Raw genomic sequence first — 23,152 nt, forward strand, 5'->3', positions numbered from 1 at the left:
ATGTAAATAACTAATTTTAATTTAACAATGATTCACATGTAGAAATAGAAGTATTAACAGAAAATTGCTGGTTGTATTTTTCTTTTCTTTTTTAAAACAATGAAAACAATACAAAGGTTTGTACACTGTACTTCACAAAAAACGCATTAAGAAATAAAAAACCGAAGGAAGGGGAATTGTTTTGTTTAACATTATAATGTAGTCATAAAATATACAACTTACTTTTTGTAATCATCAACAAAAAAGATAACAATTCCTTAAATAAATGATACAATTTGTTTTAAAATTTTTATTTATTGCCCATTGCTCAACATACGTTTTTTATAAATGTTTAACTTTCAAAGTTCAATTTCTCATCAATATTTTCCTGTATCCAGTCAATGAATGAACTGACTTTGGTATAAACGGCTAAAGCGCCTTCGAAGGCACATGGTCTGGATCCCCAAGAGACCAATCCTACAACAACGTCATCTTGAACCAAAGGACTACCAGAGTCTCCATAACAAGGTCCAATTCCTCCGCTATACGGTCCAGTACAAACAGCAGTGTTGTTGTATTCGGGTAAATCCTCACCTACTTCTTCCTTAAGTTTGGCCATACAATCTACAAAAAACAGTTACATAAACACCACCACGTAAAACTAAACGAAACTAAAACGAAAATTATATAAAAAACTGAAAATTATACAAAGAAAGTAAATAAAAAAAGCAATAATAAAAAAAATATCTGATATAGATTTAAAACTAATATTATACCAATATGTCTAAAAAAATGACTCCCTTATGGCAGGATATTTAACAAAATAAATGCTTATTGCACATGTAGGCAGATTGCTGTACTCAATGGAGTTAAATAATAAAAATATTCGTCATAAAAATTTTCTATGTGCATTATACTGTAGTTTCCAAATTAATCTATATACGAACCATTATATTCAACAATTGGAACTACGGCTTTTTGTAGGTCATCAGGATATATTTTCGTGGGTTCAGTTTGTATTGCTCCCCAACCTGTCACTGTGGCATTTCCAGGTGATGCGTCAGTGTTTGGTTTTGGTAGAACAGCAACTTTTACTCTATCATTTAATATAAGCGGTGTCTTAAGCTTCATGACCGCTATGTCGTGGGAACTGATTTTACTAAAACAAAAATATAGTTATATACATATTATATGAACTTTAATATTGTTCTGAAGCTAGTTTCTTGTAACGTCTGTCTTAATATAATTTACTATTTTTATTGGGAATAAGCCACAATTTTGCTTTAAAATAAGTTTATTTTGACGTTTCTATTTCCACTTCAAAAATCGTTCTCAGAATACAAAAGATTAATAAATTAAACAAATTTTATTTTTGTTACTTGATAAAAAATTCTTGGTAAAAAAAAATTTCAGGTGGTAAAAGATTCAGGTGCGCAGATCTGAGCACGTCATTGGTCGATTTAGAGTCGGTGACGTGTCAGTTCTGGCGACATCCCCCTCCCCTTTCGAGACCGGTTGGTTGAGATGATACGTTTATTAATTTAAACAGATTTATATGTTTATTAGTCAGTTTTACATAATGTGATTTGTTTAAACTACCTTCCTGACTTAAAATTGTGGAGGTCAGTCTCCTTTATTGTCTGTAGTCAGGAGGATGAACAGTAAAAGGGAAGAAAAAATATGTTTATTAATCTAAAATTAAAATTGGTTGCGTCGTTGGCTGCATCGTTAGCTGCGTCTAGTGGCGGTGGAGCTGGGCGGATATCATCGACGTGGATGAGACGATCGACATCTTGGTCTCTGTGCACCTCATATGTATGGTCTCCGGCTGCACGTAGGATGGTAGGATGGTGTGCGGTCCTGTCCATGTCTGTCCAAAGTTCCCTTTGGCATGGTTTCGGATCAGCACTTGCTCTCCTTGAAGGTACGTACGGAGTTGTCGAGCACCAGGGTTGTCAGGGAACAGGTTCCGGGCGAAGATGGTGGCTGTTTGGACGGCGGCTCGGTTGACACTCTGCTCTCTAGTTTCTTGTTGTCAGACTTAGTGTTCAGTTTCTTGGGAACGTCTTGGGCGGTATCCGAGTAACAGCTCGGCTGGAGTCTGCCCTGTGGCGCAGCTGTTCCTTGTTCGGAGGCTGAATACGATATCTGCAACGTAGGTGTCCCAGTGGGTATCTTCGTTCGATGTCACTCTTGCACTCAGACCTTTTTTTAGTTCTTGTACCCGTCGTTTTACTGGATTTGACCTTTAGTGGTAGATAGGGCTTTTCTCACCTTCAATGTTGTGTTTGCGAAGGAATCGTTCCCATGCGTTCCCAGTCGTTCCCATGAATTGCATTGTCATTGATTATTATTGATGGTCTGCCCCATCTGTTGCAAACCTCTTCTTGCAAAAAATTTATGATTTGTTTGCTTTTTGCGACGGGGGTCCATCTGTGTTCTAGCCAGTTGCTCAGGCAGTCTGTGGCTAGTAGAATGTATCTATTTTTCAAGCCTCTGGCTGCGGAGTAAGGTCCGAGGACGTCGAATGACTCGCTCCCATGGGGCGGTCGTACTTCGTGGGATTATTGAGGCTTTCGGCTGTCGTTAGGCTGCTTTCGTCGTGACATAGGTGATGCAAGACTTCACATGTTTGACGACGTCTTTGGACAGCGTGGGCCAGTAATACACCTCTCTGATCACCCGAATGGTTTCCTCTTGGCCGGGGTGGTTGGCTTTGTCGCTGTCATGGTAGGTTTTTATCACCTCGGGACGGAAACTGCTGGGGACTAGCAGTCGGCAAGCATCGTGGTCCTTGTAGTAGCCTACATCGTTCTCGACTGTGAATTCCTTGACGAGGCTTCTTTATATCTGGTCTCGTGGTCCTCTTGCGGAGATTGATTCGTCTCCATCGTTTGGTGAATCTCTTTATACCTGGGTGAACTTGGTGGTCCCTCTGGATTCTGGTTTGCAAGGGCATGTCGATCAGATCGTCGAGTATGGGGTGAGCTGCTTCTTCTTCGTCGTCGTCTAGAAGGCACAGCAAGGGGAAGTCGTCGTCTTTGATTTCGGTTGTTTGACGCCAGGCGAGTCTCTCTACCTCGGCGTCAGGGTCGTGGTGGGCTTGTTGGTCCTCATCTGGTTTGCGGGATAGGGGATCTGGTAGTTCGTTGTCCTTCCCTGGGATGTGAACTATTTCAAAGTTAAATTCCTGTAGCAGTAGGGCCCAACGGGAAAGCTTCGCTTTGTCAGATTTGTAGCGGTCTAACCAGAAGCTATCGGTGAACAGTGTGAAACGCTTATCTTGTAGGAAATGTCTGTACTTTTTTAAGGCCCAAACCACTCCACGGCACTCTTTTTCGTTAATGTGGTATCTCCTCTCTGCTGGTTTTAGTTTGGTAGAACTGTATGCCACTATTTGTCTATCGTTTGCCGGTCCTTGGAATAGGACTGCTCCCATGCTTATGTCTGAGGCGTCTGTCTGCAAGCTGAATGGTTGGCTAGCATCTGGCCGTTTTTGTTCAAGTTTACCGGAGATTGCTGCTTTTATTTCGTTGAAAGCTTTGTCGTTTGTCTCGTTCCATTTAAACTTTTGTTTGCCTGCTGTCAGGTCCGTTACTGGAGTGACCATGTATGCAAAATTTGGTATAAAATCTCTCAGCCAGCTTGCCGTTCCTATAAAGCAATGGATTGCATATTGTATATTTTATGTTTTATTCTGTGATATTGATGATTTATGTAATTTTAGTAAATTTTAATTGTTATTGTTATTATTACTTTTTTTTAACTGGTAAGCTTTGCCCATAAAATTGTAAAATTTTCAGTGACAATAAAGCATATTTCTATTCTATTCTATAATCTTCTAAGTTGTTTCAGGGTACGTGGGGTAGTGAAGCCTTGGATTTTCTGGCAATGTTTCTGCAGTAGTTGGATGTTCTGAGCTGTGATGGTGTGGCCCAGATATTCTAGTTTCTCTGCTGCGAATTTGTACTTCTTTAGGGACACTCAAAGGCCGTGTGTGCAGAGTCTCTCTAGGACCATTTGGAGGTAGCGTTGGTGTTCGTCCCACTCTTGTGGGACCGTTGTGACGAACTTTTGGAACGCTGCGGGACCGTTCTTCAGTCCGAATGGCATCACCGTGAACTGGTATGCTGATCCATCAATTTTTACGCATCGCGTAATTAAAAAAAATGATTAGGCTGGGCTCTGTCTGCGGAAGTGCCAGTGCGGTATATCGGGTTGGGTGCTGCTTGCTGACTCGACTGTACCTGCATTTCTCGTTGCCCGCCCGCAAACCGGCCGCCGGCTAACCGCCTCATCTTCCACGCCACTATCACCTCTAACTGCTGTGTGTGATTTGTTGTGCTTCCATATTTAACTATAAAGCGGTTTTTTGTGCACCCTGGGACTTCAAGGGATAGTGTTAAAAAACCTAAACCGCAGGTCAATCGGAAATACCACGAAAGCTACTTACAGTACGGTTTTATAGTGAACTCTGGCACAGAAAATTGTGACAATCCTATTTCTTAATGTGGCTGCCCGTTTCGATACGCTTTAGAACCAAAACGTGAAGGTTTCTATGCGAATACGTCACCAACACACAAAGCACTCTGATTTGGTTGGTATGCCAATCGATTTTTTTTTTAATTAAAATCTACTTTTTTTAATAACGAAAATGAATGCATGACTAACTTTGTAAATACTAAAACTAACTTAATATAGGCGTCCTACCTTGCTAGTTAAATAATTGCAAAGAATGGAAAGCCTCATGCAATAAGTAAGACCTTTTTACTACCGGCAGCTGTGAAAATAGTCCAAACCGTCTTAGGAGAAAAGGCAGCCAAAGAAATTTAAAAAATACCAAGTCTGGATAGTATCATGAGGTTTTTTTCCTGATTTTCTTATGATTTACTATATCATTACTAACAGCAGAACTGTACTGCCATCATTGCATGTCTTTTTTTTAAGACAAATTAAAGTTAAAGTTGATTTTATCTTCAATAAAGTCGTCCCAGAAACGCAACTCAGAAATATTAACAATATTATTTTAAAGTCATCTACTTTAAAATGTATAATATATGTCTGAATTGTCAATATAATTGAGTCCAATAAAACTAAATTGATAGAAGTTTTTTTACCAAGTAACAAAAAACAAAATTTGTTTAATTTATTAATGTTTTGAATGACGAAGAACGACTTTCGAAGTGGAAAACTAAACGTCAAAATAAACTTATTTTAAAGTAAAATTATAGCTTTACCCAATGAAAATAGTAAATTGGAAATATGTTATTTACAAACACTTATCTGTAAAACTATTTTTTATGTTAGGTACTCATTGGCATATATATATTTACCAATATTTATAAGAATAACAAGAAAGGGGCCAAAACAAATATTTCTTCCAGAGGGCAAATTCACTTATATAGGTTAGATTTTAGTCCAGTCGTCAGAGAGTTGACCCCTAAAAATCATACGAACAAGCCGAATTTTGCCGAGAATAATAATTTTAGGACCCCAAAAATATGCAAAAAAGTTTACCACTTTTACCCCGGGCTTCCCCTTAAAACCTTCCTCGTATGGGAGGTAAAAACGCAAAAAAAATGATTTACCAAGAATCTGTATGCCGTAGAAAAAATGTTTCAAATAAAAAATGTAGATGAGATAATTTTAAACAAAAATGTTTATGTTTAGCTCGTTTATTTTAAACATATTTCAAATGCCTCACATTTGTTACCAAAACTCAAAACTAAAATTTCATGCTATAGGTTTTGAAGGTTAGGCTCTAGTAATCGAAACTTTATAGTGGCCAGTCTATAAAAGCGATACCTACATTGTACTGATCTCATGAGAATCATAAAAAATGACAAAAATACCACGTTTATTTATTTAACACCTTTATAAAAACTAAGTTTATTCCCGGCAAAATACAAAAAAATGCATACGAAAGCTACTCTCTTTACCTTTAACACGCATCTTGATTTTTGTCAATTAGACACTTGGATGAAAAGATATCGAATTTTTACCGTCGTGCTGATACAAATTTTATTGAACATTGATTTCGCCCACCTGACTGACATTCAAAATCGGCGGTCGCTTCAAGCGTTTATTCTGAGAGAACGATTTATTCTACGCAAAAAGTGCTAATAACCATTTTTGTTTCAAATTATCTCAGCTACATTTTTTATTTGAAACCTTTTTTTCTACGGCATACAGATTCTTGGTAAATCGATTTTTTTGTAAATCTAGGGGGAAGCCCGGGTGTAAAAGTGGTAAACTTTTTTGGATCTTTTTTGGGGTCCCAAAATTAATATTCTCGGCAAAATTCAGCTTTTTCGTATGATTTTTAGAAGTTGAGTGGCATTTTCGTCTCTGACGACTGGGGTATTTGAGATTATAAGATGCCTTTTTTAGTGTTTTGTGAATTGTTGTGAATTTGAAAAAGTTAATAAAAATCCATAGGAAATATTTTTCTACATCAATAAAAATCATACTTACAGATTTTTGTCAAATTTTGGATGAACAATAATTTTAACTATATGCCTGAATTGCTGGTTTGGATCTTCCACATTTGTAATTCCAACGTGGGCCTGAAAATATAGTTCGATATTTACCAAATCTTTTAAAATCTCAGTAGGGAATAATAGGCTAAAAATTGAGTGTAATATCATTTATGACTAGAACACTAATAAAGAGGTATTCTTGGAACAACTATTTCTTGCAGAGTCTCTTTTTAAACTCATTTTTTCTCAGCACGTCCTCATCTATCTAGAAAACTAATGATTTGAGAAAATTATTTGTCTGAAAAACGCAAGAAAATATTTTCAAATATGCAGAGCCACCCATATTCACATGGTGAAATTAACTTTTTTTAATAGAACACCCTGTATATTTTTACATTTTTGGATTCTTCCCGGCGTTCCCGTTTTTGCAATATGAGTTTTTGAAATGTTATACGGGATAGCAAAATTTTCATAGCAACATTAACATCCTGTAGAATTGTAGATATTTAACATCAAAAAATCTATTTATGTTAAAAATTATTAACATAGCGAAATATTTAATTTTGGAATACAGGATTGGTCGAAACTTGGAATGAGTATTTTCTGATCTTTTTTAAATAGAACACTCTGTATTTTAGTATTGTAATGAAATGTTATTTTATAATACTTAATCATTTCTTAAGCATTCCCCATACCTTATTGCTTTAATTTGTGAATTATTCGTGATTCTTTGAGTCAAACATTAGTTGCAACAACAATTAGGTAACATTTAATTAGGCTGGTGGTAAATATATTCAATGAAAAAGAATTTTTCGAAAAAAAATATATGATAATCTGATCCTTAATTTTTTAATATTGTATGAGATATCAAAATACCTAAGTAGTTAAGATTGTTAAAGCGTCAAATATAAATAAAATTACACAATATTCTACCTATTTGTCTATAACTTTGACACTAAATTAGCTCAAATGTTTGACAGACTATTTTTATAGTTCCTGTTGCTTTGTTGCTAATACTAACATGCATTTTTCTAAAGAGGAATTGATTAATATGGTTTTTATGTTATGAGAGTGTAACAAAAACATCAAATTTATTGCTATATATAGAGAATTGGAGTATCTTTGGAATTCTAAATCATCTCTATATAAAAAAAAAATAGCCCGTAACAATGCTTACTCGCCCAAATCCCAAATTTTTCTCTTTTTTGAGTTCCGCTTTGGATTTATTATTAAATTTCTAACAATATCTGTGGTCGTCGGCAATATTTGCTTGTTGAATTCGTTCCGAGTACCTTCCACGGATCCCCAATTTTTTGTTGTAAAGTACCTACCGAAAGTACCTACATCATAGAGCCGTTGTCAATATCTGTCGTGAATTTCAAACAAGGTATGACACGTAGTGTGTAAGTAAAAAGTTTGGTGTTAAATGTACTGAACTATCATGTGAACTTAAAAAATGGTGACAGCTTGACTATTACTGTGAAAATCGTTTCGAAAATGTGCGGTGTGAGTGTTGGCAAAATTTATGACATCCGCGAAGAGGTCCAGCAAGGCGAACTGAAACCGGTACAAAAAAAGGAAGAAAAATAGTTTTCAGTCCAATTCACATGAGAATACTTACGATGAGGGCCGTCGACAGCATAATGAACAGAGTAAAAGATGATGAGGACCTACCAGCTTTTTCAAAAACCACATTTCGTAGGCTACTAAAAATAACATGGGTTTTGAATATGGTAAAAGAGGTCAAGATTCGACAATGTTGGAAAGAAAAGATATCATATCCTGGAGACACAAGCACCTCAGACAAATAAAATCATTGAGGAAGAAGGATAATGTAAACAAAACTACGATAAAAAATCCACAAGATGCCTTCATAAAAGGGCTCTCTACTAGACTGAAAGCTTCAACCCAAATAGGTCCTTGGTTTGTTCTTTTTTATGCTGGAAGCGAAACTGGTTTTGTGGTATGAGCCGAATTAACTTTATTGGAAAAAAAGGGAACCGAACCGCTAATTATCACGACGAAATGGACGGAGATTTATATGAAGAATGGGTTGAGAAGATGTTAATTCCAAACTTGCCGAAAGACAAAGAAAACGTTGTTGTTTTGGATAACGCTTCATACAACTCTCGTAAATTTGATTTCCCGAAAAAAATATGGAACAATGGGCAAATCAAGGATTGGTTAATGGAAAACAACATTTTCTTTGAGGAAGATTGCCTAAATAGTGAATTACTGGATACTGTGGCAGCATTTAGAGACGAGTACGACAAGTACAAAATTAAAACAATTGCGAAAAAATACGGCGATAAAATTTTGAGACTACCGCCTTGCCTTTACGAGCTGAACTCGATTGAGATGATGTGGAGTCAAGTGAAAAGGTATGTGGATTCAAACGACGTCGATAAAAGAAGCTTACCAACGCATATCCATAGAGCAGTGGCATAATTATGTGAACCATTTTTTACTTTGTATAAGGTTTTTGAAAACTGTAATAAGAATTTTATAAATAAAACAAATATACAATTAAAACGGCATATTAATTTTTTCTTACTTCTTCTTTACACGCTTACTTAATTTTACTATTAATTAAAAACAAACTTTTTTTTAAACCGGACCTGGTTTTTTTAAGTTTGAAAAAATTATTTGATTAGTTGGTAGTAGTATAACGTTTGACGAAAATGAGACACATCAAACTTACCATTCAAAAGTAATGATCAACAGAAATTTTAGTCAAAATTCACAACTCACCCAGTATACTATTAAACGATAAGAGCGGGCACTTTTTAATGGCCATTTGTGATTCCCCATAGGGGCCTCCATACTAGGTAGGACTATGTACGGTTCCTCACGACTCACGCTGTATTAAACGTCACTCTAATCACCCATCCCACGTATAGTATTGTGATCCGAGTGACTATTATCTTTACAGTTTAATTATCAAAATCTTATCCTGAGAAAAAATGATCGCAAATTAGGGTTGCCAGCTGCTAAAAAATGCGAGCGATCAAAGATGAAGTAAAAGACAGCTAACGCGCAACGCTACTGATTTAAAGTGTCAACTGTGTGAGTTTTTAAAGCATGCATCGATAGAAATATACAATGACGTAATAATGCTAGTAATAAACTACTTATATAAATACTTTTTCTTTGATACCTCGCGTATTTAACAGCTGGCAACTCTAATTTGCGAACATTTTTCCTCAGGTAACCTTACAGCATCATATTAAGAAAAAAATTAGCTTTGTATTCTCATAATTTTAAATGGATGTAAAAACGTGAGTTTGATAACTACGTTCTCAACGTAGTGATTCTGTAGTGGGATCTTGCACTATAATGTTTGTTTTTATTAATACCAAGAATCTTAACTTATTAGTTAGGTAATAATAATATGGAATTGCGTTGCTCTTCGAATTTTGGAAAGCTGTTTGATTGATCCTTTTATTAATGTCCTTTCTTGTGCTACCATGTTCGGGAATATAAATTTCTAGAAATTTTTATTCCTTGCAACCTTTTATAACCGATCTTTAAATGAAAACTTAATGTAATTATAACACTAGCAGAAGAATAATAGTGTTTTAGGTTGGGAAGCTTCTGCGCCGATGCTATTTGTAATAAGGCAAGATGAGAATTCATTAGAATACAGCAAACCAGCATTTCTACGTTTCGTGGACCTTAAGAAGGTTTTTGACCGAGTCAAATTAAAGGACGATATCCACTTATTATAAGAAAGAGTGATATCTTTAAGAATAATCAAAAAGATCGAAAATATCTACAAAAACAACACAATAAAAATAAAAGTAGCACAAGAACTAACAGACCCTTTTTAAGCTGTCAATAGGATAAGACAGGGAGATTCCCTAAGTCCTCTATTGATTAACCTGATTATGGATAAAATAATAAAAAAAGTAAGAACTAAAAAAAGATACAAAATGGGAGACAAACAACTTAAAATAATCTGCTATGCAGACAACACAATACAGATAGGTCAGATAATAGAACAAGCACAGTATATTGCTTAAAAAGAATGTAACGAAGTTTAAATATCTAGGTATCACATTATCTAGCTACGGAAAGATCGAAACTAAAGTGGAAGATCAAGTGAAGAAAGCAAACAGAGCGGCAGGTTGCCTGAACGAAACAATATGGAGAAATAACACATTGGGAAAGAATTGAAATGTAAAATTTACAAAACAGTCATTAGATCAATAATAATTAACATACCCGGCAGAAACACGACCTAACACAGAGAGAAGCAAAAGAATGTTAGAACGATCATATAAGCCGAATAACAACAAAAGAAGTAGTAAAAACGGCAAGAGACGGTTCCTCAATAGAAAGACGATCAGTAGGAAGACCACGAAAACGATGGAACGAGAAGTTACTGGAAGCATATTAAAAAACAAACAAAGTCATGTCTACACAAAAAGAAGAAGAAGATGTATTCTTCGATTAGTTTTCTTGTCATGAACGTTATATCGTCTTTATCGTTTGATATTATTACCTGGTTTTCTTCTAACATTATGTTCCGAAATTTAGAATGAACAAATAAAGGAGTAACGATAGATGGAGAAAACCTGGATCACCTAAGATTGGCCGATGATGTTGCGTTAACAGCAAAAACAGAGGAGACTTGGACCTAAATACAAAATTAAAAGAAAGGGGACTAAAAATTAATCTAGCAGGAACTAAATATCTATCAAAGGAATCTCTTGATATAACTGAGGATAACTCTGGATGATAGTAACAAAGAAAAGGTTGAGTTGTATACCTATATACTGAGTAAAAGATCAAATTAACAAAGTTTAACTTAACGGCTGATTTGATGTTCCTTAGCATAGGCAGTATTTAAAAGATTACAAACAGTATTTAAATCAAACTTACCAAATGCTTTAAAGGCAAAAACTTTCGATCAATACGTGTTGCCGGTACTGACATATGGAACTGAAACATGGGCTTTTAACAACAACATAGTTCACAAACTTCAAGTGACTTAAAGAACTATGAAACGGAGAATGCTCAACATTAAGCTCAGCGATCGCAAGTCCAATAAATAAATAAGAAGACAAACAAAACTTACAGATGTAATCCAAAATATTGCTATGTTAAAATGGAACTTGACAGGACACATAGGAAGAATTGAAGACAACCGATGGACGAAGCGAATTAATGAATGGCGACCAGGAGCAAACAGGAGAAATAGAGGCAGACCTCAAACTAGATGGACTGTTGACATTAAGCGAATAGCTGGTCACGAATAGATGCAAAAAACAACAAACAAAAATAAATAAACACACTTAAGGGAGGTTTACATCTGACGATGGATGAAATAGCTGTTAATGATGATGATGATGATCTTCTAACATCAAGTGTACAATGTAGTATTCTCTGATTAATATTCTCATTATCTTTAACGCTTTTTTATTCATACCTTTAGAGCTTTATAGGTGTATATTTTTATTAAGTTAGAAAAGAGGCAACATCTATTCTTTATATCTTTAGATATTTCAAACGGTCTTAAAATTTTGTCTCTCGTCTTTGTATTTCTTATCGATTGTGCGTATAGAGTTTTAAAAATAATTTATTTAATCCTTAGTTCCAGAATACCTCATTATCTCCATCAACTTGTTTATTGGCACATTGTCATTTCTCCAAGTCTACAAATAAGTTGAGTTTAAAACAAATCTTTTTTTTCTACAAATCTATTCTCCCAATATCTCCCAAAATCTATTCTCCCAAATCTGTTAATTAATAATTAATTAATATCTGTAAATTGCTTTTCACTTCATTCCTTCAAAACTCTACCATAAAGCCTACCTATAAAACTGGTAACATATTATTGTTTCCTTTAATTATAGGGAATTTATTAAAAATGTTCAAAAATTTTGCGATCAGCAGATCTGAATCACTTTTATAGCGGAAATATAAACAATATGTTTAAATACAGATTAGGTATCTAATTTATCTAATCCCGAAACAGTTAAGATTGTAGCATTTAAGAAATATAAATGAAGTGCAAAATACCTGAAGATCGTCGAAAAATTCGACTTTGTTACAATGGCCAGCAGTGAGAATCCAACTTTCGGTTAATAAAACGCCACCGCATTTTACAAAACACATCCCATCGCATTCTTCCACGGCAACTATATAAGGAAACTCGCCTAGTGTGGCATTTTCACCACCTATAATACCCAAATCGTGCCTAGCAGCAGCTAAAAAATGTATGTTTAGTTGTACAACAGGTAATTCCAAAAATCTTAATATTTAATTATTAGAGTTTAATACAATCTAATAAAAATTTAGTTTCCGCTAGAATTTGTTTAGTGAAAAAATTTTTGATCAGAAACTTTATTTGTTTTCGAACTAAGGAATTTAATAATTTAAAAAAGTAATCATAAAAAACATTTAGTAGAATCTTCTTCATCTTCTTCATCAGAATCGCATTTATAATTATAATGTTCTAGAAAATACACCATTATTTTTACCGTTTCCACATCGCGGGAGTGAACATATATGATTTAGTAGGTACGAGCAAATAGAAGATCAGATTGGGATCTAGTTCCATGGGGCATTACACGAACCTCTACCAGGCTTATCTGCCGAAAATTGCTGTGCGCCAGTAAATGACGATTTTGGAGTATAATTTTCTCCGTTACGACCTATTTGCTTAAAAATTTGGATTAGGTTTTCTCCTGCACTTTACTTCATTTAGGCTTCAGACCAGGGTTGCTTTTACATATTAAACAAACATATTACTATGTGCATAAAAACATAGTACCAGAGTGCATATTATTAACTATTCTCTAGGAATGCCCTTATAAATTGGCATATTACCACAGGTTTGCCTAATCTACTCATTGCTATAACCAAAGAGTTGATGGTAACATTATTAGATGCTTATTAAATATCTAAAAAAGCTGCCATTACTATGTGTTTGTCCTTTATTGACTTTAAGATAAGCCCATTTAGATAAACCAACTTTACCAAGAAGAGAAATGATAGAGGCATACAACCAAATAGAACGAGCTGCACAAAATAGTGGTCTTAAAATCAATCAGACCAAAACAAAATATATACAGGTAAGTAAAAACGCAGAAATAAGGCAGCCACAGAATATAACAATAGGAGAATACAACATTGAGGGTGTAAAAAACTTTATATACTTGGAATCCCTAGTCACGTCTGATAATAACGTTGCGGAGGAAGTGAAGAGGCGAGTATTTATTGCAAATAAATGTTACCATGGCTTAATTAGGCAACTAAGATCAAATAACGTCGCAAGAAAAACAAAATGTCAAATATATAAAACCCTAATAAGACCGGTACTCACATACGGCTCAGAAACCTGGACACTCACTAAAAGAGAGGAAACGTTGTTAGCCACCTTCGGAAGAAAAATCTTGCGACACATATATAAGGGCACAAAATAAAACGGAATATGGCGAAGAAGATACAACTCTACACTATACAAAATATACCAGGATCCGGATATTATAACATTCATTAAAATAGGACGGCTCCGTTGGATAGGACATGTAGAAAGAATGGAAGAAGGCGAAATACCAAACAAAATATTCAAACAGATGCTAGTAGGAAAAAGAACAAGAGGAAGACCGAAGCTGAGATACTTAGAACAAATAGAAAATGATATAACAACCTTAAAAATAAAAAACTGGAGAAAAAAAGCACGAAACAGATCAGAATGGAGAAGAATCCTGGAACAGGCCAAGACCCAAAAAGGGTTGTCGAGCCAGTGATGATGATGATGAACTTTACCAGGTGGGTATGCATATTGACGATTGTTTAAAAGATTATATTTTAGCACCTTGTCTCTTATATATCTATCTAGAAGTCTTTCCAGCGTTTTTAATAGAAAAGACGAATAGCTTATTGGTCTATATGGCTTACTGGTGTTAGGTCTGATACTTTCCTACCTTGGGCAAATATATGACTTTAACCTTTTGCCATATTTCCAGTACGACCTCCCATGCTAATTTGGCTTTGAGGTGCTTGCATATATGTGGTATTAATACGTCTAATACCTTATGCAAAAGTACTGGATATATGCAATCTATCCCTGAAGGCTTATATGACTGAAATTTATTTATAGCCCATCCAATTCTGCTTGGTTGGGCTCTTGTGATTGCTGTGGTTATTTCCCAATCTATAGAAATTGGCTAGTTGGCATTTGGTCTATGTTAGTTCGCCTATCTGCATCATTCAGAATTGTTGAGGCCGGAAAGTGCAATTCTCTAATAATTTCCTCTTTGGTCTACGTAAATTTGCGATTAGCTTTCTTTAAAAAAGTTATTTCTTTAATGGTAGAACCATCCTTTGTCAGGACTTTATGGATTCGAGAGCAGATCGGAAAATTAATAGTTTGAAGCTGATTGGAGAATGTCTTCTTGTCAGTTCTTGAAATATTGTCTTCAGGGGCATAGATTCGCGTAGATACATACCTAGTTACATTCTTGTATACAGTTTTAATACTATGTGTATATTGCTGTTGCCACTTATTCCTTTGCTTGTTGGGTGTTTTTCACTTCACTGCAAATTACTATAAAACGAAAATTACTATTTTTTTTTATATAAAACGATTTTCCACGCAATCGATTTTATCATACACCTACGATATATTACATTGCTGGGAGTCCCACATAGCGAGATGATCTGAGTGATTTCACGAAGAAAAAATAAAGTCAAAATAAAACGTGGGGTTAGATAGTCAATCAATACATAATTTATGACAAAACTTGTAATGAGTTACAATGTTTTAATTGAAGGTTATAATCTCGACCAGGTAAAAACTTATATAAATAATAATAAGGAAAAAAGAAAAATATCTATGACATAAAATTATCTGGATCAGACAATCAGAAAAGTGAAATACACACAAGAATTTCTATAAATCATTGATGATGCCACATCAGATGCCGCAGATATATCTTAGATGAGCTATCTTATGAGTAATTTAATGAATTATTTTCTAACAATCGAATGACATGATGTTTTTCAATGACACTTAGAAGCAAAAGTACCACTGTACTCATTTATTATCGATAAAATTAAAGTTGTAAATAATATGGTGAAAAACAGCAATATCTGAAATACACTTATTGATAACCAAACGTGATAAAATATATAAAAGTATAATTTACCTTTTTCAACAAATAAAATTTAATATTATTAGCCAAAGTTAGGTACTTTATCTGTGTCTCATCGTTTGATTTTAATGAGTCAATTTTATTAAAAGTGGTATCTCACAGCGGTTCAGAGAACATCTGTTTTTAGGTAGGTACTCTGTATAAATAACAGAGATGGGATAAAAATAAATGACATTAAAGAATTATTAAAAACAAAAACAATCACAGAAATTTTGTCGAAAAATTATAGATAAAAATAGAAATGTATTACAACCAAAAATATATACGTGTGAAATCAAAAAAGCACTCAAATAAAAGAACAGTTGGAAATCACAAGGAAATAATGATAAATTTAAGAAGAATATATTAAGAAGACATTAAGAATCTTAGTAAAATAAAAAGACATAAAACAAGTACCTAATAGCATATCACCAATAACAGCAGAAAAATAAAAAAACATTTCGGACATCTACTAAATAAAACCAGAGAGATATTTGTAGACGCTGATAACATAAATAATAAAGTATTGATACTGGCATCCCTAATAAAAATATATAAATCAAAAATAACAGAAATTTGCAAGAAATTAAAGAACGGAAAAGTTTCTAGTCCTGGAGTAATACTACTAGCCTACTACTAGTAGACTATAAAGACTATGAAAATTACCGGGGATAGCAATCAGAAAGATATAAAAACAGAAACATAAGCGGGTTTTAGAGCCCGGAAGATAAATAGTGGACCACTTATTTTCGCAACTAATATAAATAACCGATAGAAACCAAGAGGTACATTTCCTATACATCGAGCTCAAAAAAGCATACGATAGTGTCCCCCCGTAAACGACTCTGGGAAGCTTTAGAATTGAGCAGTAATAACATAAACATTATAAAGGACATTAAAGAACTGTATGTATATGAACATACAGGCTCTAGATAAATAGGTAAGAACTATCATAAAATATAAAGGTAACCAAAGGCCTAAAACAGAGTTGACGGATCTTACCATGCTTTTTAAAATATACCTTGAACAGACACTACAGGTATGGAAAAAAAAATGAAGGATTGGGAATTTAACTAAACAATAAAACCCCATATACACTATTTACCTAATACACGATCTGGAATACATGACAAGGAATAGAGCAATAGCGAGCAATAGACAAGCAATAAAGATTCAAAATGGAGTCTTCTGGGATCAGACGATGCCAAAATCCCATAATCAAAAGTATATAACACCGTAATCTGAAGCATTATAAGACCTTGCAAATAAAAACTAGAACAGCGCAAATGCAAAAGACCACAGAAATGGACTTTTGGGGAAGATCCGCAGGAAAATCCAGAAGAGTACGAATAACAAATTGTAGACGACATTAGAAGAACAGAACTTGTATAGTACAAAGGATACCAGAAGATGCATTACCAAAGCAAATATTGAATTATGTACTGTCGGGACGTAGAAAATGAGGAGAACTAAGAAGAAGCTGGAGAGACGACATAGACAGGAAAACTAAAGACAGCAACTTAGATGAGAAGGCATGGAGAGATAAAGATAGAATGGCAACTGGGTCTCGAAAAAATTAAAACGTTGTAAAATGATTCATACATATATAAAAAATTGGCATGTGTCAGAAGAATCTTTATATTCATATCATAGCAAATTCGATTTGAAATAGTCACTTTAACCTTGAGAGTATTAAAGTTCAGAAATCTGGGAGAGGTAGACTAGAAAAGCTATAAAGGCATAATCGAAAGGTCTTTCGTACGAAAGGATAGGTATCATTAGAGATGTGAGGTCTCGAACTGGTGGTAGAAATGGTAAGTGATGCCATAACGACGGATTGGCACCAAATATTAAGAAAGCTGCCCAGAAATATTAAAAAAGCAAGAATAGTACACCTTGCTAGAATGAACACTTACAAGCTTAGAACAGACGTAAAAGGCTACTCGATAAGGCCAAATCCAACTAAGTAGGATTATTACGAAGAAAAATTGACGAAGTATAATCAAGAAAACCGTAAAGCCAACATAGACTTGTAGCAAGGGTTCTGCCTGCGAGAAAGTTAAAAAGACTACGGTATGCTCCAAAATCCACAAAATCTTTGCCAAGAATGGTACAGCGACTTAGGTTTGTTTCATGAAAAAGAAAGACGAAACATACAAAAACGCATAAGGAATGCTTATTAATGCTCACTAAAGCGTACTTTTTTACGCCAGATTGTTAATATCTATCAATATTAACTCTTCAACAAAGCCGATTTATTCAAGAAGAACTTTGACGGGGCCCTGGCAGCTAAGTATTAAAATTACGAGAACTCAGAGGTTCAGGTGAGCTCTGAATACATTTCAGCCATATAAGTCTTTCCGAATCCATAACTTCTAGTTAGTGTAGGCAGGAACAGGATGTAATAACAGTACATTTAATTGCAAAACGCCAAAGACATACAAACAATTAAGCCTATCATATTTTCTAGCAGAACGCTAAAAAGGCTTCTATATAGGTACATCCAAGACGAAGTGCTAAAGGAAAAACCACTTAGCGACCGTTAATATGCGCCAGGGGATAACCGATCTTAGCAAAATGTTTTCAAAGTCATTGATAGACAAAGAGATAGTGGTAGCGATTTTCCTAGACCTGGAGGAAGCGTTAAACAGTGTCTCCTTTAAGTCGGTGATGAAAGCATTTTAAAGCCTTCATATAGGTACGAGTTGAAAAAGGCAGTTTTAACAAATAGAACCATTGTTTCCACGTTATATGTAGCCTGTATCGTGGCGGGAATAATTGCTCATAGGAAGGGGTAATGTTTGCACTGTTTTGGGCAACACTACTGGACAATCTCTTAATAAAGATCAGAAAAAACTGTTACTACTTGGGCTATGCAAACGATCTGGCAGCAGTAGTCAGAGAGTGTTTAGACAAAACGGTAGTAGTTAGATAACTGTATAGTATGAAGATAAAAGCCTCAGTGTTAAATTGAGAATAACAACGGTTGTTACCTTTACTAGAAGAGGGCACTACAAAGATTATATCCACTGGTGCTGAGGTAAGTGGAGATTCCACTCATAAGTTAGACCAAGTACCTAGGTGTAATATTTCACCTGAAGCTGATGTGCAATCCACACATCAAAATTTTTTCATAGAACACTACAACATCTCTTGGCAAATGTAGATCACTGTGTGGAAAGAAATATGGACTAAGTAAAAAAATTAATATTTTTGGTTATACATACGGGTTAAAAAACTAAGAATTACCTACTGTTCAATAGTATGATGGACTATACCACCAGACGAAATAGTTTGTGGCAATGCGGATGTACACAGATATATACAAGGAGAGGTCAGGTCTGCAGTACATAGGCAATTCTCTATAAGCATAATGCAATGAGCCGATAAATCAAGGTTATATCAGGTTTTGGGCATACTTGTGGATCGATTAGTCCAAAGATATAGCTTTGATATATATATATATATATATATATATATATATATATATAATGTCGGTTTACAACGTTCTTCGACGTCTTCCGATTTCCAATCTCCATCTCATTCTATCGTTCCATAGATCGTCCTCCAGTTCTCTTTCTCTGATTTCTTTATCAACTCCTCTCCAACTTCTTCTAGGCCTTCCTGGTCTTCGCCTACCTCTTGGTTGCATTCAAGAATTTTTCTTGGTATTCTATTCTCCGGCATTCTCCTTACGTGTCCGTACCATCTGAGTTGTGTCGTTTTGATGTCATCAACAATATTATGTGTAACCCCCATGATTTCTCGGACTCTCTCGTTTGTTATTCTGTCGCGTCTGGAGATTCCCGCCGAGCGGCGCCAGAAGTCCATTTTTGTTGCTCTAAGCAACATACAATAGCTTTGATTAACTTTGTAATATCATAGTATCAAAGAGGGAGGACTGGGAAACTGGTCCGAGAGTAATGACAAACTTAAGTTGATATATAGATGGCTCCAAAACTAATGAAGGTGCAGGGGCTGGTATTTACGGCACAATACCAGGACAGAAATAGCCATATTTCAGGCTAAAAATTGCCACTATAAACAGGTGTGCTATGGAATAGATCTGCAAGTAAAGAATGACTCAATCGTAAGCTATTTATTAATAACAGCCAAGCAGCTTTAAAGACTCTTAGTTCTACGCAGGTCAATTTAAGGCATGAGTAGAGCTGTTTAGATACCCAGTTATAGGTTGAAAAAAGGAGTAGATTGACACTAGGCTAGATATCATGGCATAAAGGCTACCGGAGCAACGATAAGGCTGTTAAATTAGACCAGCAAGATGCTTGTATACCGCTTATTGGCTCAGAGAACTGATTTATAGTTGTGAATACACATAAAATGGTAGCTAATAATAAATATGGGCAAGATAAGTCGTTAAAATTATAAAAAATGCCCTAGGAAAAAGATAGGGCATTCAGTTAAATTCACAGGTCACTTAACAAACAACATTCAATGAATTGTCAGAGTGATAGTGAGGCTGTTGACAGACACTGTGGGCTCAATAAAAATTTGAGTCTCGTATGGGCTTAACAAAAGAGGATATTCGTCGGTTCTGTCTAGAAGACGAAGAAACAACTTTGCACGTTGGTGTCAATGTGAGGGTCTCACAAGGATGCGGCATCTACAACTCATAGAGAAAAAACCGGAAGCAATAGTATATATAAAAGTACCCCTCTCAAGGTCATAAAACCTCATTAAAGAAATAGGACTGGCTAGAGCTTTAAGTGGCAAAGAAAAGCACAATAAATCTGTAAAAAGTCGCAATATGTGATAAGTCAAGATCCGCCTTAGTTTGTAATCTTGTAATACTGCCATTAACAATGAAAAGTTGACATTTAAGGAGGACAGTCAGTAAGTATTAGGTAAGTTAGTTGCATGAAAACTGGAATCAATATAAAACACTGGAAGCCTCTGAAATGTGTATATACCGCTGCATACTTAAAGTTCTGTTGAAAAATGTAATAAATAACGAAGAGATGTTAAATACGAAAGGAGAGATAGTTCTTGACCACAATAATGAACCGAAAAAGAAGTTATATTCCAAAAATTATAAAAGAAAAAGTTTTTAAGTAATAAGATAAGATAATCGATCAGAAGATTGAAAACAAACGGGGATTAGGAAAACTCTTGATTAGGTACTTATCTTATACATACCGTTAAGGACAGAGGTAGATTTGCGTACGTGGTTGGCAACATCCGGTAGTAAATATGTAAAAAGTATGTTAAGTAAAAACAATGTACGTATTTCAAACAAAAAAAAATATTTATGTCGTGTGACTCCGCCTTAAATGTGCCAATTTTTTTATTATTTTGTGATAACCAAATAAACTGAAATGACTGAATTTTAAAATCAACTCTTAAATTTTTATAAAATGCATAATATAACAGAATTAATAAAAAGCTTTTTAAGTTATTGGGGCCTTCTTACCAAACGCTTGGATAATAAAGAGAGAAAATACGGCAAAAATCATGTCGCACTGTGCAGATAAAAATATTCTCTAAACACGATTATAACTTAATAGTTAGTATATACCTCGATTATTTAACTCGAGATAACATAATCTACAACTTGAAGACTATCTGATCAAAAGTGTTTACTTTGTTTTCTGAAACTTAAATTTTTTTTCATGTTTAAAATTTTTTGATATAATTTATTAGAATTGACGATAAGAAAAATCCCAATATTTCTTCATTAAAATATCAATCTAAAACATTGAAAAAACTAGTTTAAATAAGAAACTTAATACTTGATTCAATTCATATAGTACAACTTAAAAAGTTGTACCATTGTAAGTAGTTACTTACGAAATCACTAAAGTTAACAGAAATTGCATTTTTTTGTATTATAGCTACTATAAAATTAATAACCTGGCTACGATAAGGATGATGATTTTAGTGGAAGGAAAAGAATCTAGCAAGAAAGGAAATAAATTAAAAATGGATTAAAAGTGGCTACATGGAACGTAAGAGGGACCTACGCGGAAGGAGCATTAAGAAATTTAGATAAAATACGTGGGAAATATAGAATTGAAATAACGGCCTTACAAGGAACGAAGCAGCTGTGAAGAAAGATACTGAAAATTGGATAAAATACTGTTTTTAAAAGCGACGGGCCAAATAGATACCTTGGTATGGGTTTTATGGTGTCAGAGATAATAATTATTATTATTTATAAAGCTCAACAGGCCTTAAAGGCATAGGGCTAAAAACAATATAAAATTAATGTGATACTTATATATTACAAAACTTGTATCAACTGGAGTGGTTTCTTGTTAAATCATGCTCCTTACCTACTAAATTAGCTTACTATTCTCCTCCATTCATCCCTGTTTGTTGCTCTTTCTTACCAACTATCAATTCCCTCTTTTCTGTGATCTTCCTGTACGCTATCAAACCATCTTTGTCTGGTCGTCGTTTCCTATTTTTCGTTTTTGAGCTCCATTTTAGAATCATCTTTGGCATCCTTGCCACTCATTTTATGATGCGACTGATGCTTAGTTCGGTATACAATTCCTCTATCTCTCCGTTTGTTGTTCGTCGCACCCAACCTTCCACCGTGTTTTCCCATCTTTCCAATTTGTCCGTAATTGTTTTTTTCATTCTCCATACTTTACTACTATACTGTGGGCCTTATCACTGTTTTATATATCCTTAACTTTGTTTTTTCTCGATATATATTTGGATTTTATCAGTGATCTTAGGCTTCCCATTCTTTCCATTCTTCCTGACCTTTCTCTTCTATAATAACCCCCAGATAAGTAAAGATAAGTAAAATAAACCACTTCCTCGAAATTATATTCCTTTAATTCATTAGATATGAAACTAAACTGTTCCTCTTCTTTTTGCACTGTATTTCCGAGCATCATTTACATTGACTTTTCTTGGTTTATTTCTAGGTCAAAATATTTGCCTCCTTTTCTAATCTTTGTAAACATTTTGTAATTTTTTTTTTGTTTTCGTTAGAATAGTAAGCTCATCAGCGAACGCCAGACATTGATGTTAATTCTTGAAGATAGATCCGGTCATTTTAACTCGGCTATTTCTAATTATTGTTTCCAAATACCAAATTAAAAAGCACCGTGGATAACGGATCTCCTTGTTTAAGATCTCTATTCACTTTAAATGCATCCATTGACAATCCTTTCCATACTACATGATTTTTTGTGCTATACAGAGTCATTGTTGCTAATCTAACCAGTTTTGCGGGTATGTTCAAGGAGCTCAGTGCTTCATACATGTTATTCCTTCTTAAAATCTATGAACAATGCATATTATATTCATAGCAGGTAGTCTGAGTGTCTTTTAGTATAAAATCTTATCTGTCACTGATCTATTAACTCTAAAACAGGCCTAATACTCACCTAGTTTATTATCAGCAAATCTGTCGAGTCCCTCTCTTAACATCCTGGCGAATATCTTATAACAAGTATCCAACAGAGCACCACCTCTAGAATTTTCAAATGGTAATCTATCCTCCTTTTTGTATATGGGGCATAATAAAGCTTTGGTCCAATCTCTAGGCATATTTTCCTCTTCCCATATCCTCTT

The 23,152-nt window shown here is 34.6% G+C and overlaps 1 protein-coding gene across 1 annotated transcript; it reads right to left on the reverse strand.

Annotated features, from left to right (window-relative positions):
- Positions 1-274: 274 nt before the first annotated feature.
- Positions 275-21,176, reverse strand: LOC140438769 (trypsin-2-like). The gene is made up of 5 exons (XM_072528421.1): positions 21,033-21,176; positions 12,483-12,670; positions 6,454-6,545; positions 927-1,138; positions 275-603 (listed from the first exon to the last, which is right to left on the reverse strand). Exons 1-5 carry the CDS (start codon positions 21,073-21,075, stop codon positions 332-334), a joined length of 807 nt encoding a protein of 268 aa, XP_072384522.1. The 5' UTR covers positions 21,076-21,176; the 3' UTR covers positions 275-331.
- Positions 21,177-23,152: the final 1,976 nt, after the last annotated feature.

The sequence above is a fragment of the Diabrotica undecimpunctata genome, chromosome 1, assembly GCF_040954645.1.
Source record: "Diabrotica undecimpunctata isolate CICGRU chromosome 1, icDiaUnde3, whole genome shotgun sequence".
Lineage (NCBI taxonomy): Eukaryota > Metazoa > Arthropoda > Insecta > Coleoptera > Chrysomelidae > Diabrotica > Diabrotica undecimpunctata.

What these genes read in the sequence shown, in the direction of transcription:
- LOC140438769 (XM_072528421.1), bottom strand. Translation starts at nt 21,075, where the DNA reads ATGATTTTTGCCGTATTTTCTCTCTTTATTATCCAAGCGTTTG. An exon ending in AATTTTTCGACGATCTTCAG is followed by an intron (nt 6,546 to 12,482) that starts GTATTTTGCACT and finishes CTATATTTTCAG; the next exon opens with GCCCACGTTGGAATTACAAA. An exon ending in TCCAATTGTTGAATATAATG is followed by an intron (nt 604 to 926) that starts GTTCGTATATAG and finishes TGTTTTTTGTAG; the next exon opens with ATTGTATGGCCAAACTTAAG.